Source organism: Limulus polyphemus, unplaced genomic scaffold, assembly GCF_000517525.1.
Source record: "Limulus polyphemus unplaced genomic scaffold, Limulus_polyphemus-2.1.2 Scaffold2310, whole genome shotgun sequence".
Taxonomy (NCBI): Eukaryota; Metazoa; Arthropoda; class Merostomata; order Xiphosura; family Limulidae; genus Limulus; species Limulus polyphemus.
The window spans coordinates 88,499-107,699 of NW_013667920.1; the positions used below are offsets into that span (position 1 = coordinate 88,499).

At 32.3% G+C, this 19,201-nt stretch overlaps 1 protein-coding gene across 2 annotated transcripts in view; it reads left to right on the forward strand.

Moving 5' to 3' along the window:
* LOC106466584 (conserved oligomeric Golgi complex subunit 3-like) overlaps nucleotides 1-10,684 on the forward strand; it is a 34,126-nt gene extending 23,442 nt beyond the window's left edge. Inside the window, exons 15-21 of one of the 2 annotated variants that reach the window (XR_002612243.1) lie at nucleotides 898-1,018; nucleotides 1,519-1,601; nucleotides 5,619-5,753; nucleotides 6,295-6,501; nucleotides 7,809-7,907; nucleotides 8,601-10,023; nucleotides 10,139-10,684. Coding sequence is in view for 1 of the 2 variants with exons in the window: in XM_013926877.2 (XP_013782331.2) it covers nucleotides 898-1,018; nucleotides 1,519-1,601; nucleotides 5,619-5,753; nucleotides 6,295-6,501; nucleotides 7,809-7,907; nucleotides 8,601-8,636 (681 nt within the window). In the remaining variant the exon portion in view is untranslated. Of the gene's footprint in view, nucleotides 1-897; nucleotides 1,019-1,518; nucleotides 1,602-5,618; nucleotides 5,754-6,294; nucleotides 6,502-7,808; nucleotides 7,908-8,600 lie in introns of both variants that reach the window. The other variant, XM_013926877.2, reaches the window with a different exon arrangement.
* The last annotated feature ends 8,517 nt before the right edge of the window (nucleotides 10,685-19,201 follow it).

The following is a 19,201-nucleotide window of genomic DNA, read 5'->3' on the forward strand; positions in this document are numbered from 1 at the left end:
GGTTGGCACGAATGGTAACAATGGGGATTTTTTCATGTTCAGTTAGGAGGTGGTTGGCACGAATGGTAACAATGGGGATTTTTTTTCATGTTAAGTTAGGAGGGGATTGGCAAAAGCTAATTCCATGAGTATTAAAACTGTGGCTGTGAAATACCACTAGGCCTATGACTATTGAAGAAGATATAATAATATAATATATTACAATAAAACAGAGATTAACATGTATGTGTGATAGAATATCAAATAAATCACTGTGATAATACCACGGAGGTAAGTATCGATCACATGACTGACTAAACACTGAAGGTATTAATTCATGCCCATGTAGCTCAACATGGGAGCTAGGGCTTGAGTAGGAAACTGAAGGAATATGTGTGTCTATAATAAAATATTCAAGTTATGACATCTACATGAGGTGGAATTTTGTCTGTGACAAATACTGAAAGTACAGGCTAAAGACAGTGATTATAGTATTGTTAGTAAAAGTTTTATCAAAGAAATTCAAAAATTCATGAAGTGTACATAAACACAAAGAACGTGTAAAAATTTGCAATTCTCACTGTGTGTTTTTTTTTTTGTTAATAATTTGTATTTTATCATCAGTAACAATGTTTGGTGTTAAAATAGATAAAAAATATAGTGTTAAAAAAACTCACTCTAATTCTGTTGTGTTGTGGCATAATTAAAATAGTTAAAAGTTATTCTTCACTGATTAATCTAGTTTACATAGTCACTGGTATGTCTGTTATATCCCAGCTGGCCTGAAGAACTGTGAGAAAAAGGCCTTGTCAGCACTGGATATAGCATATATGGTATGTTTGATATATTATTATACATTCTTCTTTACTTTCACTCAGAAGTTCTTATTAATTAGTGATGTATTTTATTGTTTTTCAGACCTCACTTGATGCACATCTGTTCCTGATTAAACACCTGTTAATTCTTCGAGAACAGATTTCTCCATTCCAAATTGATTTTGTCATCAAGGAGACAGTTCTTGACTTCAGCCGTATTAAAAGTATGTACGCTTTCTTCAATCTTCAAGATATAAACAAGCGTATATGAACATATGGTTAGCCCAGAAAGAAATATTGCAGTAAAGTAGCAGATAACGAAAACGAATATATCTTGAGTCATTCCTGATTCAAAAATTATCAATCCTTCAAGTGATTTTTTCTTTCATCTTTCACTGTTGAGACGCGATGTTTTGTATTGTTAAAAGCTACAAATCTGCATTTTGGCTCTAAGCTATTTGTAAATATAATTTTTTTCCATATCAAGTAGTTTTGCTCTACAAATAAAATTCTCTGGGCTCATTTGCTCTTTAGTAACTTGCCCCAGATTAATATCTTTTTTTATTAATTGAAATAGTTGTGTAAATCATTATTTCTGTATATATATTGTGACATGTTTTAAGTTTTATCACTACAATTATATTTCGTTATAAACTACTTTGCATACAGGAGTTTCTTATTATTTATGTCTATAGTTCTCAACATTTGGTATTTTCTGATTTAGGTGCTGCTTTTGGCTTACTGCATAAAAAGTCAAAACTTTTCTCTCTAAATTCAAATAATGCTTTGCTCGAGTTTCTGCTCGAGGTAAGTTTTCAGCAGATATTCATATATTTACTTCCTAAAATATTAGAAAGTTAAATTGTTTGCATTTTATAGGAAATTTAAACAACTTTTTTTAAAATGTTAACACGTTAGGAGATTCCTTGTACTTTTACTAATTCTTGAGACATGTTTAACATAACTAGTAATTAGAAAAATTGTTTAAGTGAGGGTTAGCTGAAACTCTTCGGGTGAAGTCATTGTAATACTGATTGTTGTTTAAATATAAATGTATGGTTGAGTAAGGAAGCACGTTATGCTAATACAATAATAGGTAGGCAAACAATGATTTATAAGCATAAAGAAAAGTTTTATTGATGGTGGAACATGTTACATATTTTGACGTAGGTGCGAAGAAGATAGACCAATGTTCTGTCAAAACATCTAATATGTTCCACCAACGATAAAACTTTTCCTTATGCTTATAAATCATTGGTTGCCTACCTATCCAAAGTTTATAGTGCACTAGTCTTTTCAACGTTTAAGTCATTTTTTATAGGTAATAAGCATTATTCGATTGCTAAACTATTACATAAGGCACTTTCTCTGTTTTTTGTTTAGCTGTTTGTAGCCATAAATTAAATGTACAGATTTGTATGTGTATACTCACATGACATGTGTTTTATAATAATTCTGTATTTACTGACATTAGTGGATCTTGTACGTCAGTGTTTTATAATAATTCTGTATTTACTGACATTAGTGGATCTTGTACGTCAGTGTTTGGTAATAATTCTGTATTTACTGACATTAGTGGATCTTGTACGTCAGTGTTTTATAATAATTCTGTATTTACTGACATTAGTAGATCTTGTATGTCAGTGTTTTAAAATAATTCTGTATTTACTGACATTAGTGGATCTGGTATGTCAGTGATTTATAACAATTCTGTATTTACTGACATTATTGGATCTTGTACGTCAGTCACGTTTTATTTATATAAAACTGATACTAAACTTATGCCTTGTAATTTATAGTCAAAATTGTCATAATGTAGATTGTATCTAAAACAAGGCCTGTTGTAGATAGTTTGTACTACAAAGATTAACTTGAATAATTCCAAACTGTACCTACAAGTAGTAGCATTCTTTGTGAAACATCCTACCCAAGCAGTGTGCTTATTGGAGTATAGTTGTAGTGTTGTAGAATATTAAAAGAAAAAAGAGCTCTCACTTGTGCATAGTTTGTGTTATAGAATATAAAAAGAAAACTTTAATTTGGGCATAGTTGTAGAATATTAACCCTCTCCAGATGGGTCACGGGTCAAAGGCCATGTCATAGCATTTGTCGACTTTCATTCAAAATTTTATTGAACTACTATTTCATGAAATTATATTAATAAATTTGGTATCAAATTGTAGATTATAATTAAAATTTTAGTATTATACATTACTTAATTTCTTAATTTAAAAGTAAATATTACAAAAACACAGTTAAATATTGATTATTGTGTGTCATATGGTATGTTGAATGCAGCAGTGGTTCAGATTAGATGTTTGTGACGTCAAAATACTAAGTCTGTAGTTTCGTATGAATTAGGAACTCAAATTACTGATATTGACAAACTAGAATATAAAATAAGAACCTCATATATTTTCTATTTGCTGAGATATCTCATGCACTGAATCAAACACAGTGGCCTGGCTCACCTCTTTCCATTTTTGGAAAAGGTCCATTTTATACACTTACTTCAATATATGACATGTGAATAACCAATCAAAAGCTCAGAATGTCTCCTAGTGGCTTTCTCAGCCATTTTCATGTGTTAGGATACCATTTCTTTCTTTTGAACCAAGATTTCAAGGAGGTAGGTTGTCTTTAGTCTGTTCAAAATCTCATATTTTTTAGACCCACATACAGCTTAGTTACTAAGCTTGATAAATTATTGTGGAATTCTGTGGTATCGATATAGTAATTTATGATTTTTTGGTTATTCAACTGTATGTATAAAACCTAAAAAATATTGTACGTCAAGTACAAAGGTCATAACTAGAAGAGATAATTGTTTGCTTTACTTCTTTATTTACTGTTCTATGTTTTAAGAAAAATATGTTTAAGAACTTATTTCTAAATAGTAATAATCTATATGCATATATAATTTATAATAATAGAAATGTGACTGTATTTTACAAAATACTAGTCTACTAAAACACAGCCAAGACAGGTCACTTTGTAAAGACAAAAGGTCAGTTTTATATTATTGGATATGGTAACATAGAGCACGTGTGCCACGTCATTATAACTTCTATATTGATAGCCAGGCACAGCAGAAAGGTCAGTATAATATAACTATATATATATAAATGTATGACGTTATGAGATTTAAGCTATTTAGTCTAAACATTTATGTTTTCGTGTTATAATTTGTTGTCATTCTAGAACGAAAGAAGCATAATTTATATTTATTTCATAATTTTTTATGATGGTTACAAGATTGGTCAAATCTACCAAACCCATACAGAGATTTGTTAGTGAAAATAACAGATAAAATATAAAGTTTTCTTCTTAAGAAACATTTGATAACTATTTGGACATTATAAGATTTCGCATATGAAATTTGAAAAGTTTTTGATGCATAAAAGTATTTCTTATATTAAAATGAAAATTACTTTGCATGTTGGATAGGCAACATGTGAAAAGAAAAAAAGGCATGAGAAAAACATTGCTTAACAAACTTTAAGGCTTAATAAAAAATTTGATATTTTGCATATGAAAGCATTGTAATGTGTACTGATAATTTGCCAAATTTTGTTAACATGCGCTTACTAATTTAAAAATTATAGCATGAAAACTATAACAAGCACAAAATGGTTACAAAGTTGGTCCCAGGGACCAAGCCTGTGCTGAAAGAGTTAAAAGAAAAAAAAAGTTATTTTTTCGGCATAGATGTAGTATTGTAGAATATGTTAAAAAAGGTTTCATTTGGGCATATCTTCACCGTTAAAGAATATAAAATAATAAAAAAAAGAAAAGAGGAGGTATTTGTGCAGAGTTGAAGTGTTAGAATATAAAGAGTTGTGTAGATGTAGTATTGTAGAATATGTTAAAAAAGGTTTCATTTGGGCATATCTTCACCGTTAAAGAATATAAAATAATAAAAAAAAGAAAAGAGGAGGTATTTGTGCAGAGTTGAAGTGTTAGAATATAAAGAGTTGTGTAGATGTAGTATTGTAGAATATGTTAAAAAAGGTTTCATTTGGGCATATCTTCACCGTTAAAGAATATAAAATAATAAAAAAAAGAAAAGAGGAGGTATTTGTGCAGAGTTGAAGTGTTAGAATATAAAGAGAACAAAATAGATATCATTCTTAATTGTCCCTGTTACAAAAAAACTAATATAGTTATATTTAAAAACATAGTATCCTATTAGTAATTTGGATTTGGAAGGTTTGTCTGTGCATGTTGTACCATTGTCTTGTTAGTTTATAAGTTCCTCTGATGGAAATTATGTAGTCAAAATGTGTTACAATCACATGAAACTATGTTAGTGAAATAGCATAATGTTTGAGTTGACAGACTTAAAGAATGGCATGAGATATGCACTAATTTTGGATGGAAATTTAATATTCTTGTGACCTCTAAAGTTTTTCGTTTAAGATTACTTGGTTGTACATTATAAAGCGTTATTGTGTAATTCAAGCAATTTCTCTAGTTATCCTATGATTGTGGATTTGTTTTATCTGATTTCTGTTTTTATATTATTATATAAGAGTGACTGTAATTTCAGCATTTTCTCATTTTTCAACTGTGATTACACCAGTTGTTTTAATTGTATTCTGTCTATGAATTATGTGCGTACATGGTGGTTGTGCGATGAACTGTGTGTTTTTTCATACTACTATATGATACAAATACACATTTGTCGCAAACTTCTAAATATGACCTAATATTTGATAATATATGTATGTATATTCCTTACATATAAAGTGTGTTATATTTAATTACTGGACTAAGAAAGGTTGAGAACCTCACATAAATCTCTGTGTATGATGATTTCATCAGGGAACACCACAAGTCATGGAAAATCTTGTCGATTCCAAAAAGGCCGTTGACAACCAGTTGAAGATAATATGTGAGGAATTCATTGCAAATACTGTTGAAATGTTAATAGGACAGCTTCTTATTTTCCTGAATAAGGTAAGGTTTTAGTAAAGGAGCTACAGTTTGATTTAAAAAGGCCATTTTTCTACAGAGTAAATAATTAATACATTCAAAACCACAGAGAGGTCCTGCTGTAAAAGGACTTTGTGATGCAAAATATTTGTCATTTTTTTCAGTATTTCTTATGTAATGCATTACGTGTAATTATTACTGGTACACATTTTATTACGAGCGTATTAATCACAGCTACTGGCTTATATTTGTGCATTAATTTATTTAGAATCAGTTAATATGAATTTCCTTTTGATATTTATTAGTGAAGAATTTTTGTCATTTCACAGGTAGAAAAATTAAAAAGTTTATCTATTGTTACTCCTGAGAGTATAAAAACTATTAAGGAGTTTAATAATTACTTTAAGAAATATGTAAAGAAAATGTTTACGTTTAGAAATTGTAAGACCAAACATTGTAAACATTCTAAAGCGATTAAAATGTTAATTGTTTATTTTTGTTGTGCAGTTTTCATCAATACACTTCAAATTTACTATTCTTATAATTAAAAATTTTTTTTATGTAGGCTAAAGTCATCTTAGAAGTTGGGGAGAAAGAGGCTACACGACAAGTAGTGCTGAAGAACCAGCCTTGGGCTAGCCCGGAAAAAGTGTCTGAACTTGTTAATGAAGCGTACAAACATTTAAAAAACAAGCTTCCGAACTTGGCAAATAGCATGTCGCTATATTTAGCCAACAGAGATACAGAGCACATTCTGTTTAGGCCAATCAGGGTACGTATTTTGTGTACCAGTGATAAAAAAATCACTGTTGAGAATGATCGGTTACTTTTCAGAATGGGGCTAGATTTAAGTTATTGGTTGATACATTGGGCTGCTGATCAAAAAACCCAAGGTTTGTGCTGTGAGATGCCACTCAACACACACTAAACCTTTATTAAGTTGTGCTGTGAGATGCCACTCAACATGCACTAAATCTTTATTAAATTGTGCTGTGATATGCCACTCAACACGCACTAAACCTTTATTAAGTTGTGCTGTGAGATGCCACTCAACACGCACTAAACCTTTATTAAATTGTGCTGTGATATGCCACTCAACACACACTAAACCTTTATTAAGTTGTGCTGTGATATGCCACTCAACACACACTAAACCTTTATTAAATTGTGCTGTGAGATGCCACTCAACACAACTAAACCTTTATTAAATTGTGCTGTGATATGCCACTCAACACACACTAAACTTTTATTAAGTTGTGCTGTGAGATGCCACTCAATACACACTAAACCTTTATTAAGTTGTGCTGTGAAATGCCACTCAATATGCACTAAACTTGTAGTTATGCCATGAGAACCAATCCTGCTGTTAGTCAGATGGTGAATTTGATTTATTGAAACAACTTGTTATCCAGGAACATCGATTACATTGATTAATGCCATGTAAAATAATCGATCAATCAAAATGAGCCATATTTAACCCATGTGTCACATAAGGTGTCATTTGGGTTAAAAGTACCAAATACTTTAATTACAAATTTCAATTTTCTGAATGTATTATGTACACTTTTCATATATCCTTTTAAAATCTATTTTCATTTTACAAGAATTATTCGGAAACCATGTCGTAACTGTCAGGAGTGTTGAGTTACAAAAAGGGTGGAAAGAGTTCTGAATACAGCTTTTATAGCAAGATGCTTTATTTAAAGCAAAAGAATGAGAATGAACAGCTTTACTTGGAGCTTAAAAAGACAGATAACCCCTTGTAATCTGTAAGAGTGGAACATGTATGCAATTTGAGAGAATACACAACAAAAATGACCAATTTTATCCTGATATTATGTCTCACGTTGTCAGAGTATTGTATTATATTTTACGATCATATAGTTTTATTGTAAGGATTAGGTCTAACATTAATCTTGAGATGTATATATTTACAAATTGTTGTCTCTCCTATATATATATATATATATAAATCATCAATGATACCTTCCATTCATCAAATAATGTAGCTAGTGTTTTCAGCAACAACTTTGTTGAAGTGTAATTTGCTTGATAAATAAAAACTTTTGTTTTTTTTAGAACCGAGTTCAATCTGCCTTTGAACAGCTTCTACAGCTAGTTCGAACGAACTACAGTGAAGATGAACAGTTGATAATTGGTTGCCCATCTACTGATCAGGTATTATAAATAAATGCCATTCTTTGTATCTAGTATAAGCTAGGTTATTATTGAGGTTTCAAAAAGTATTCAGGTTCTTATAACTGAATTGTTAAATTATTATAATTTTTTTGAGACAAAAAAATGTGGTTGTTATGGAAACCATTGTTTCAGTTTTTAAGTTATTTCTATTTTAAGTGCTAGAGTAATTGGCCTATTCTGTAAGACAGGTGTGGCTTCTGGTTTTTTTCTGTGATTTTATTATATATAAAAGATAACATTAATAAGAACAACAACCTGAATAACTTAAGGACCAAAATTTATAACTTTGCATGAATTGACATTGTTTATATCTTTAAACTTTAGAATTTTAGTTTTGATCTGTGACAGATCTTGTCAACTTGGTTAAATATGCTGTAGTTTAAGTGGTCTTGTCGTAGTGGATAGATGTTGAAGCGTAATGAAACTAAACTATCGAAGTTTTGTACTATTATGTTCTTATTTAAAAAATGGAAGTATGATGATTTACAAGCATGCAAAATGCTGGAATATTTTATTGAAATTAGTTTGCAGTGATATTTGATACAAGAACCGTGGATATAGTAAAAAAAACAACAAAATTAACCATGTAAAGTTTATAGCTTTAGAGTATTTTATTTAATTATTATTATTTCATGTACATTTAAACCTTACCTTGAAATTATTCATCTTCAGATCAGCCTTCTATTGTCATCTGCCATTATCAGGTGAAAGTTAGCCATCAGAGTCTGTGGTGGTGTATATTCTCCAATAAAGCACTGGGAACAAAGAAAGGTCCTGTCAGAATTTGAAGCAGATTAGCCTACATGGAGATGATTAGTTCAAACACATTTTTTCTTGACTGTTTTGGTTTATGTAATGGTGAAGTTAGGTTTATTACTTCTGGGGTTTTACAATATCATCTTAACAATCACGTAAGTTCTGACAAATGAAAGAATTTTGATTGGCTGTTTAGTAATACATTTTCATAATGCCTAAGAAGTGGCTCTACATTTAGTTCACTTTTCTTGAATACCTTTGGTAATGAAAAGTGGTGTCTGGACATGTTTGTTAAACTTGGATATAATACTAATTCTTCCACCTAAACTAGATGGACAACTGTTTAAGCTTCAGTCTTTTTTTATTCACAGTGAAAAAAAAGATATGTGTATAAAAACAGAAACTACACAAATTATTTAGTAACCTCATACTTGTCTGAATTAATTTTAAAATTATGAAACAGAGCAGCATATGTGATGATGAGGCTATTTATCTTATGAATATTAAAGTAAACACATGTTGAACTTCTGTAAAAATTTCATTGCTGTAAAAAAACTCAAATACTTACTAAGAAAAGTAACAATGATGTAGATTATTGTATGAAACAGAACAACAATATTGATTAGTAAAATCCATTCGTAAAATAATGTTTCAACCACAAATACAAATATTGTTCATAAAAATGATTTAGCTTTTTATCTGTGTTTTGAACAATTTTCTATAGTTTCTTGACACAGTGGTCTTTTTTTGTATTTTAATATTTACATCCTGAAAGTGTGAAAACTAAGACAATATGCACATATTTGCCTGTAGAGTAAGGAAACGAAAGTAGTTGAGAAATATTGAAGTTGTATTGTTTGAAAAGGTATATGAAGTGTTAGAAACATGATGTTTTAACAAGATACACTGTATTTGGAAGATGGAGACCCACTGTCATATGACAGTGATAGAACAACAACAGTTTAACAAGAGCTTATTTCTTGTGAAGATGGATACGTCTATTTTCTTTTGTTATTCTCCAAAAGCTCTATAAATTAGCTTGTTAAAATGGGTTGCAGTAACTAGATGGAAGACCTCCCCAATTACATTATCTATAGTAACTAGATGGAAAACCTCCCTAATTACATTATCTGTAGTAACTAGAGGGAAAACCTCCCTAATTACATTAATCTGTAGTAACTAGATGGAAAACCTCCCTAATTACATTATCTGTAGTAACTAGATCTAACACCCCCCTAATTACATTATCTATAGTAATTAGATGGAAGACCTCCCTAATTACATTATCTAGAATAACTAGATGGAAGACCTCCCCAATTATATTATCTATAGTAATTAGGTGGAAGACCTCCCTAATTACATTATCCAGAGTAATTAGATGGAAGACTCCCTAATTACATTATCTATAATAATTAGATGGAAGACTCCCTAATTACATTATCTGTAGTAACTAGATGTAAAACTTCCCTAATTACATTATCTGTAGTAACTAGATGCAAAACCTCCCTAATTATAGTATCCAGAGTAACTAGATGGAAGATCTATCTAATTACATTACCTATAGTAACTAGATGGAAGAATGGAAGACTTCTAATTATGTAATCTAGAATAAATATATAATGACAAAAATTTTTTAAGCAAATGAGCTTAAAAATTAAAATCAGTTTGGGCTGCCTATGATTTCCTTGTTAATCAGTGAATGGTAAATTATCATTTCTGTTTAACAGATATTACAGTTTAAGGGTGTTTTTATAACACCTGTCTATAAAAATATGTATGTATGTGATTTTTTGGTAAAGCACATTACACAATTTTACATGTTTCTTCTAATCACCTGAAGGTTTGGTTGCTGGGACATACTGATCAGTTCAGAGTTATCCAGAAAAATCCAGTTAGTGATGTTTTTGTTTGTGGGATAAATGGGAAAGTACAACAGTTGTTTCCAGAGTGAGAAAGAAAGTGAGATGTATATAATTTAAAAATAAAAGATATTGTATAGAGTTTTGTTTTTGTGGTTATTGGAATCCTTAGTTCAGGGAGATTTTTGCTTTGGTCCATTGGGTTAATCTTTCTCAGCAATGGTGAGATAGTAATGAAGTCTGTGTTTGTGCCAAATTTCTGCCATATTACTTGAGATAAAAATTGACAGAGCCAACACTAGAACTGTAAAGAAGAAAACTACAAGGATTGTTTCAAGAAAAGTACTAAGGGCCATAAAAGTATTAATGACCCAATACTTTTTCATGTCAAACAAAGCATAAACAGGGTGTCCGAAAAGTCTAGAACCATAGGTATTTCAATGAATTTTGCAGAATGTGTTCCACATGTTGGCCTTATAGATAATAAAATTTGGATTAACGGCAAGATTAACTCGACCGTCTCATTCTTTGACAGCACCGTAATCAGTCACGTATCTGAAATTAAGAGAAGATACAAATCACCTATGGACACTCTGTATATATAGGTGTATGTACATATTTCATGTGACTACACCACACTTGATGTTTTTAATTAAAACACTTGTTTTTATCAAATCACCTATGGACACTCTGTATATAGGTGTATGTACATATTTCATGTAACTACACCACACTTGATGTTTTTAATTAAAACACTTGTTTTTATCAAATCACCTATGGACACTCTGTATATAGGTGTATGTACATATTTCATGTGACTAGACCACACTTGATGTTTTTAATTAAAACACTTGTTTTTATCAAATCACCTATGGACACTCTGTATATAGGTGTATGTACATATTTCATGTGACTACACCACACTTGATGTTTTTAATTAAAACACTTGTTTTTATCAACTCGACCATTGAACTTGAATCTAATGTCTCTTGTTTCAGTGGCTTTCATAATAAGAAGTAAAGTTGTGGTTCACTTTTATTTTTATCTTTAATTTGTGTAAAAAATGAGAACTTAGAAACACTTTAAATTTTCATTCGTGTAATTTTCCACATTAGAAGATAAAAAAAAAATCTATAAATGCACAACTTTGGTAAATAAAGACCAAAGTTAAAAAATGATGTCAACTTATGGACTCGGGGCTAGCATGGTCCAAGTGGTTAGTATTCTGGACTACGAATCTGTGGGTTTATGGTTCACGTCTCGCTATTGCAAGCAAAACCACTGTCCACACTATAGGTCTCTTAGTTAAACTATAAGAGTGACAGTTAAATATCACTATTTGTTCAGACCGGAGTAGCCCAAGAGTTAGCATTGGGTGCTATTGAAGTCAATAGTTCTTAGCAGGTGCATGAATATCCAAAGACAAACAAATTATGAATCCAATACTTGTATAAAACTCGAAATATAATTGGTGGCCATTAGAAAATATACAACATAATATCTACATATTTGGTATATGGTTAGTATCTAGGCAAAATATACTGTGTAATCTCAGTTTATGAACTAGGGACTTGTTTTTGTTTTTTTAATGTAGTTATTTAAAGGTGTAATGTAATAATTTTAAGTAATTAAAAGTGCCTTTCTAGGGATAGTTAGTTGGTTTACTATTTGGCGAGGTCATCACGGGTCAAGAAAAACAAAAATTTGGATTATTGGAACCCAACAAGTGATTGTCTCACGACCTTGAGATAAAGCCTGAATGTTGTATTTTCGTATTTTTTTAGATGAAGGCAGTCTTTTAACTGGTACCCATAAACTTAGATTTTTGAAAAGTGTTTTATGATTTTAACGTGACGTAGGTTGGCTCTGTGGTAGAGCTCTAGATTTTGGAGCTGCCGGCCGGGTTCGGATCCTTGCGATACCACAAGATGTTTCGGTTTTAGGGTTGCTGAGTGGTCAGAAGTTCCAAATTAGGGACTGCAGCAGATTGCCTTCACAGCTTTGCCATAGATTCAAATATAATTTTAATTACATCACTGTTCAGGTATATTGATTTGCGATAAGTATAAGTTTCTATGATGAATAGACGAGAGAGAGAGCAGCTTGTCGAAACAACCCACCGCCAACTCTAATCGAATAGCGGGATTAACCGTTACATCATAACACCTCCGCTGTTGAAAAAGCGAGCATTTTTGATAATGGGATTCGAACACGTGTACCACAGATTGGAAGTCGAGCGCTATTAAACTTCAAACCATGCTCAAAAATGGATAATTATATACTTAGAAAGTAAACTAAGAGTTAATTATTACAGAATTCTCCCTGAATATAATTATGTTGCACAATATCTTTAACTGTTATTATTAATTTATATTTAAAAAATGTGCAAGAAAGAATTTTTTCTGTGGTTTTCAAATCAAGTCAGAAAAATGGAGTACTCATATTATTTTCTTACACATGTGTACCGATAGTGGGCGCTAATGTAAAGGTGAGAACTTCCCTAAACCAAAATAAATTCCTTCCAATGCGAGCATAGAGGAGGGGGTTGTCAAAGAGAATTAACTAAAAAAGAGATGTGCATGAAGTTTGTCCCTTTAGGCAAAAAGCAAGCATGCAGTTAATTAATCGTGCAAATAGGAATAACATATAGCAAGATGTTCCTAATTAAAACGGTGTACGAAGCGTAATTTTAAAAAAGAATCCCAATATATTGATGATCTTGATATCGTTATGGAAAATAGCTTAGCTTAAGTGTTAGGAAAATGCTAATAGCATGACAAAAAATCATTTTTCCGATATTGATCCTGTGACATTAGTTGTTGAAACTAGAGGCGCTCCCTCCACCCCAGTAGCACAGCGGTAAGTTTGCTGAGTTATAACTCTAGAAACCGAGTTTCGATACCCGTGACGGGCATAGCACAAATAGCCTATTGTGTAGCTTTGTTCTAAACTACAAACAAATCAAAATGGAGCAAGGCAGACCCACGATATGCGTTGACTGCTTGAACTGATTTCCATTCGTTGTCTGTCCAAACATTTTGCCAAATCCTTTAATATCGAATGCTTTTGCGAATATATTTCTCAGCATTTGAGTATGTGACACATAATCTTAAATATTGAATATTTTACGTACATACTTCTTAGTGTCCCGGACTGTGGGTCCAAGGCTCCATGATTTGCGCACCGTTACCGTCAAAAGAATAAAAAAAGCGCTCTGTATTTTGGGGCTTTGGGTGTTTTATAAGAGTAATAGTCAAATCCCAACAGGACACTTACCCCCATCTGAAAACTGAGAAACATAAATCTTTCTTTATTCATTCAGTATATGAATTTTTTATTCAATTCACAATTCTTCACTTTGCCCTCACCCCAGAACAAATTTCTGCCTTGTGTTCAGTAGTTGTTTTCCTTCTAGTTTATCGCTTCTAAATTAGCGTAGGTAGCCTTCGAATAATTTTGCGTGAAATTCAACAACCACCACCATCGTATCCCTTAGCACCTGAGGGTGTGCCTCTCATGTGGTGCATATTTTTTGCTGTTTTATTATTATTATTATAAAATAATAAATATATTTATGCGCAATATGACCTCATCTGCCAATCAAATACCACTCCGCCTAGGTAGCAGTAAAATATGAAATGTGAATCTCAAGTGTATTTAATCAAAAACGGAAAACAAATCGATAACCTGTGCGCTTTCGGAAGCTTTCTTCTTCAGGGCTAAAATATTTTGAAAGCACGTAGTTGACATACCTACACTGATATACGAAACTATTTTTATCTCAGTAATAACATATTTACTGTTAAAAATTGACAAGCCAGTGAGTATACAGGGCTATCAATCACGTTCAGGAACAATGGCCAATAAGTAGGCGTTGTTAGTCTACGTCAGCGTTTCATTTTATGTCAATCTTTAACATTTGAGATCATATATATTTACTGATTTTTAGTATTGTTTTATGATTCCAAGGGAATGACTTTCCCGCTGTTTATAATATCCATGAACATATATTTAGTAAACATTTTATATCTTTTATTTCAATTCTTACTGGTAACAATTGAGTTGTTTTAATTTAATGATAGCCATCTTATTAAATATTATGTTTGTTTGTGTTTTAATGTTTTAAATTTCAACTTTCTGGTGATGTTATTAATATTTAATTGTGTTTGTAAAAGCAGATTACCGGTACTGTACTGTTACGACAGCGGAAGTTACGTGACCCTAGTAACACGTGGCGAGATTCTAGTATTTTCTAGGCGCCCTCTATTTTAGTATATAAGCCCGGCAAATAAAGCGGTGATAATTGCAGATAGACAGATAATTGAGTCAGTCAAGTGAGCGATAGTGTACCGTAAGTAAATTGACGCGAATCGTTGTGAATTATAGCGTGTGTTTAAGTTAAACTGACAGAAGAAATTCTGTGTATTGCAAAGTTGTATTGAGAAAGAATAAACTAGTTTTATTTAAGAAAGGACTTGTATCGCTGAAGTTCCTCGGGAAAAATTTATACCGGAAATTAACAAACGATCAGAGACGTAACAGTACGTTATTGTGATAAAAATTATAAACATGTAATCTGCTTATAACATCTACTACAGTTCTCAGTTCGTGTCTTTACATTAAAATAAGGCAATAAACACAGCCCTTAAAGTTACCGAAGTAAGTGCTATGCCTCAGAATTAACAGTTTTCTTATCAATAAACCCATGGCTGAACACTAACGCTAGGAAGCCATTATAATTGTAAATAGTTTCTGCTCCTAGATAAATTAAAAATAAATAAATAAAGACTATTCTTATCTTGCGTAGGAAATCTCTTTTAGTGAGACACGAAATGGATTTTCAGGCTAATTTAGAAGAGTACAGAGCAAGACCGGCTCAACTTGTTAATTGACATCCATTTAAATGTAAATATAGAACCGACTTCTAGCACCGTATTTATCCCAACGTGAAACCCTCTGTACGGTTTAGCTTGCATGTGTTAATCACACTTCAAGAAGTAAGCCACATTTACTTTGGCGGAGGACCCTAATTACCTTTGGAATTATTTCTTTGCCTTATAATAAATATTAGTACTAATAAGAAATATATATATATCTGGTATATGTTTTTGCCTTTAATAGAAGGTACATTAACCTTTATTTTATTGATCTCAACTGATTTACCTGTCATTTTTATCGTAGAGACCTGAATTTGGGTGTTCGCAAAAGGTAATTTATTAAAACACTGCTTGGGAGTTGGAAACTAAAGCAACTCCCTCTATCCAAGAAATCATTAACTTCAAAGTCACAGTGTTTGGTATTCACTCATTTTCAATAATTTCAGCAAAATTTCGAAATAGCTAACTTAGACAAAAACTCGTTTTGTATGGTCAGTATTAGATATGTTTCTATTGGCTTAAATAATATTGTTAGAGAAATTATAATTATTTTGTTCGTAAGAATGAGTAATGGACGCTTGTATTTTGTGAAGGCTGTCTTTTTCAAAGTTTCATTTTGGTTATCTCTATCTTTGTAACTTTGAATACATGACAAGATAAAAGGACACGGCTTAAACAATATTGTTAGAGAAATTATAATTATTTTGTTCGTAAGAATGAGTAATGGACGCTTGTATTTTGTGAAGGCTGTCTTTTTCAAAGTTTCATTTTGGTTATCTCTATCTTTGTAACTTTGAATACATGACAAGATAAAAGGACACAAAGTTTCTTTGTTGAATTTCGAGTAAAGCTACTCGACACCGCCTACCGTCAACTCTTGGGCTACTCTTCATCAACGAAAAGTGGGATTAACCATCACTTTATAATGTCCCACGGCTAAAAGGGCGAAGATGTTCAGTGGTTGGATTAGAACCCGCGGCCCACAGATTGCAAGTCGAGTGGCCGAACCATCCAGGCCATGACACAAGAAAATGTTCGCCTTCTAATTTAGTGCATGATAACATTGTCCTTTAGCAGAATTTTCAAAGTGCCCTCTTTGCTTTAAACGCCAGAAAACAACGTGTAGAAAGTAAGGCTTTCTTTTGAAATTCCTCCCGATTCTCTGCGATTAGCTTCTAGCATTGTTACGTGGATATAATTAATTACGAAAAGATCGGATTAACTACATCCCATAGTTTAACTTTAGAATGGTGTGGTGCTTTCAACTGAAACGGTATCTTATACAATACAAGGGCTAAACTAAAGAGCACTTACGTTTAGGCTTAGCTATCCCTAATTTAGGATTGCTGACCAGATAAAGAGTAGTCAGTCAGCAGCTTAACTTGAAACTATTGATCAAGCAGTAGGGCTTGGTTAGGGCACTCAACTCGCAAGATGTAGATCGCGGGATTAAAACCCGTCGCCGAGCATGCTTGCCCCCACAGCCGGGGGCGTTATAATGTGACGGTCAACCCTACTATCCGTCGGTAACGAGTAATCCAAGAGTTGGTGGCTAGTGAAAATAGTTTTGCGCGTAAATTCAACAAACAAATTTAATCAAGCGGCGGGAGTGACAGCCAAAGCTATAACGCTTCTACATCTGAAAGTGCGGTACATATTCAGTGGCATATCACGAGCTCAAACCTTGGACCTTCCGTAATGCAGCCCTGCATGTTAAACTAGAATATTTTTCCCATTGGCACAGCGGTATGTCTGAGGACTTATAACGCTAGAAACCGCGTTTCAATACCCGTGGTGGGTAGAGCACAGATAGCCAATTGTGCAGCTTTGTGTTTAGCTTTAAACAAACAAACAAACACTAGACCACACCCAACGTAATTAGCTTTGTCAAATTAAATAATGAAAGTATAATATATTTTCGTTAAATAAAAACTGGACTGAACCCTACTTATAACATTGCCTTTCTTAAAACATTTGTATATCTGTAAAAAACATATACCTTTAACTTCTGGCTTTTACATTAGTTAACATTTTATCATTCGTTTGCCGATGTTAACAGTCGTAAAACACGCCTCGCTTGCCTTGTAACATTTTGTTTATTTGTTTTAATTTTACTATTTTGATGCCCTCAGGTGGCTCAGAGGCAAATCTAGGTCTTATCTCCATATCCGTGGTGGGCACATCAGAAATACCTTTGGGCCTAATAACAAACCATTGTTTTTTTGCTTCATTAGGAATATATTCCAGCATGTTTTCTCATTACCTTCCCCGCTCTGTTCACTTTTATCGCTGCGTGATTGAAGAGTAGTTCGCAATTTTTGTTGTATATTTATAAGCTTATTAATCAACAATTCTTTTTTTTGTTTTCACGTGTGTAACATAGTGTAGTTTGTTAATTCCTCTAGTGGATATAGCTTGCGTGTTAACGGAAATGTTGATTTTTTTGTTTGTTTTAGCGCAAAGCTACATAATAGGCTACCTGCGCTATGTCCACCAAGGTGAATCGAACCTCAGATTTTCGAGCGTTTCCTACATTATTGTTTTCCTCTCAAATAACACGGTTTTGGCTTGCTTTCTCCGTGTTCTATTTTTAATTTCTGGTCTTAGTTTTGTTTGTTTGTAGTATTTAATTTCTCTAAAACATTTTTTTTTTACACAACGCCAAATCACAATATTCGAGGCTTAGATAAAACTAAATTCAGCCTTTGGTTTTATAAGAACTGTATGGCGAACTGTGCCAACCTGAATTCGTATTTTTAAAGCTTATGATATGAATAAACATGTGCGAGGATTTATTTGTAGCATTGCAACATGTCTGTGGACTTACAACGCTAGAAATCGGGTTTCGATACTCGTGGTGGGCTTAAGCACAAAGCTACACAACGGGCTATCTGTGCTCTCCTACAAACAAACAAACAAACCCAAGACTGTCTGCAGACAGTGTAGTTTGGTTTAGGACATTGATGAGTTCAAGCACCTGAACCAGACCCCCCTGCCCCCACCCCAGTGGCACAGCAACGTGTCTGCGGCCTTACAACGCTAGAAACAGGGTTTCGATACTCGTGGTGGGCAGAGCACAGATAGCTCATCGTGTAGCTTTGTGCTTAATTACAAACAAACAAACAAATAAACCCAAGACTGTCTGCAGACAGTGTAGTTTGGTTTAGGACATTCTGAGTTCAGCGAATAAGCTGCAAGGTTAGGACAACACATCTGCGAAAATATATGGTTTTATTACAGCAGATATTCATGGTTTTATTACAGTAGATATTTATGGTTTTATTACAGGATATATTTATGGTTTTATTACAGCAGATATATATGGTTTTATTACAGCAGATATTTATGGTTTTATTACAGGATATATTTATGGTTTTGTTACAGCAGATATTTATGGTTTTATTACAGCAGATATTCATGGTTTTATTACAGTAGATATTCATGGTTTTATTACAGCAGATATTTATGGTTTTATTACAGTAGATATTTATGGTTTTATTACAGGATATATTTATGGTTTTATTACAGCAGATATTTATGGTTTTATTACAGGATATATTCATGGTTTTATTACAGCAGATATTTATGGTTTTATTACAGCAGATATTCATGGTTTTATTACAGTAGATATTTACGGTTTTATTACAGCAGATATATATGGTTTTATTACAGCAGATATTTATGGTTTTATTACAGCAGATATTTACGGTTTTATTACAGGATATATTCATGGTTTTATTACAGCAGATATTTATGGTTTTATTACAGCAGATATTTACGG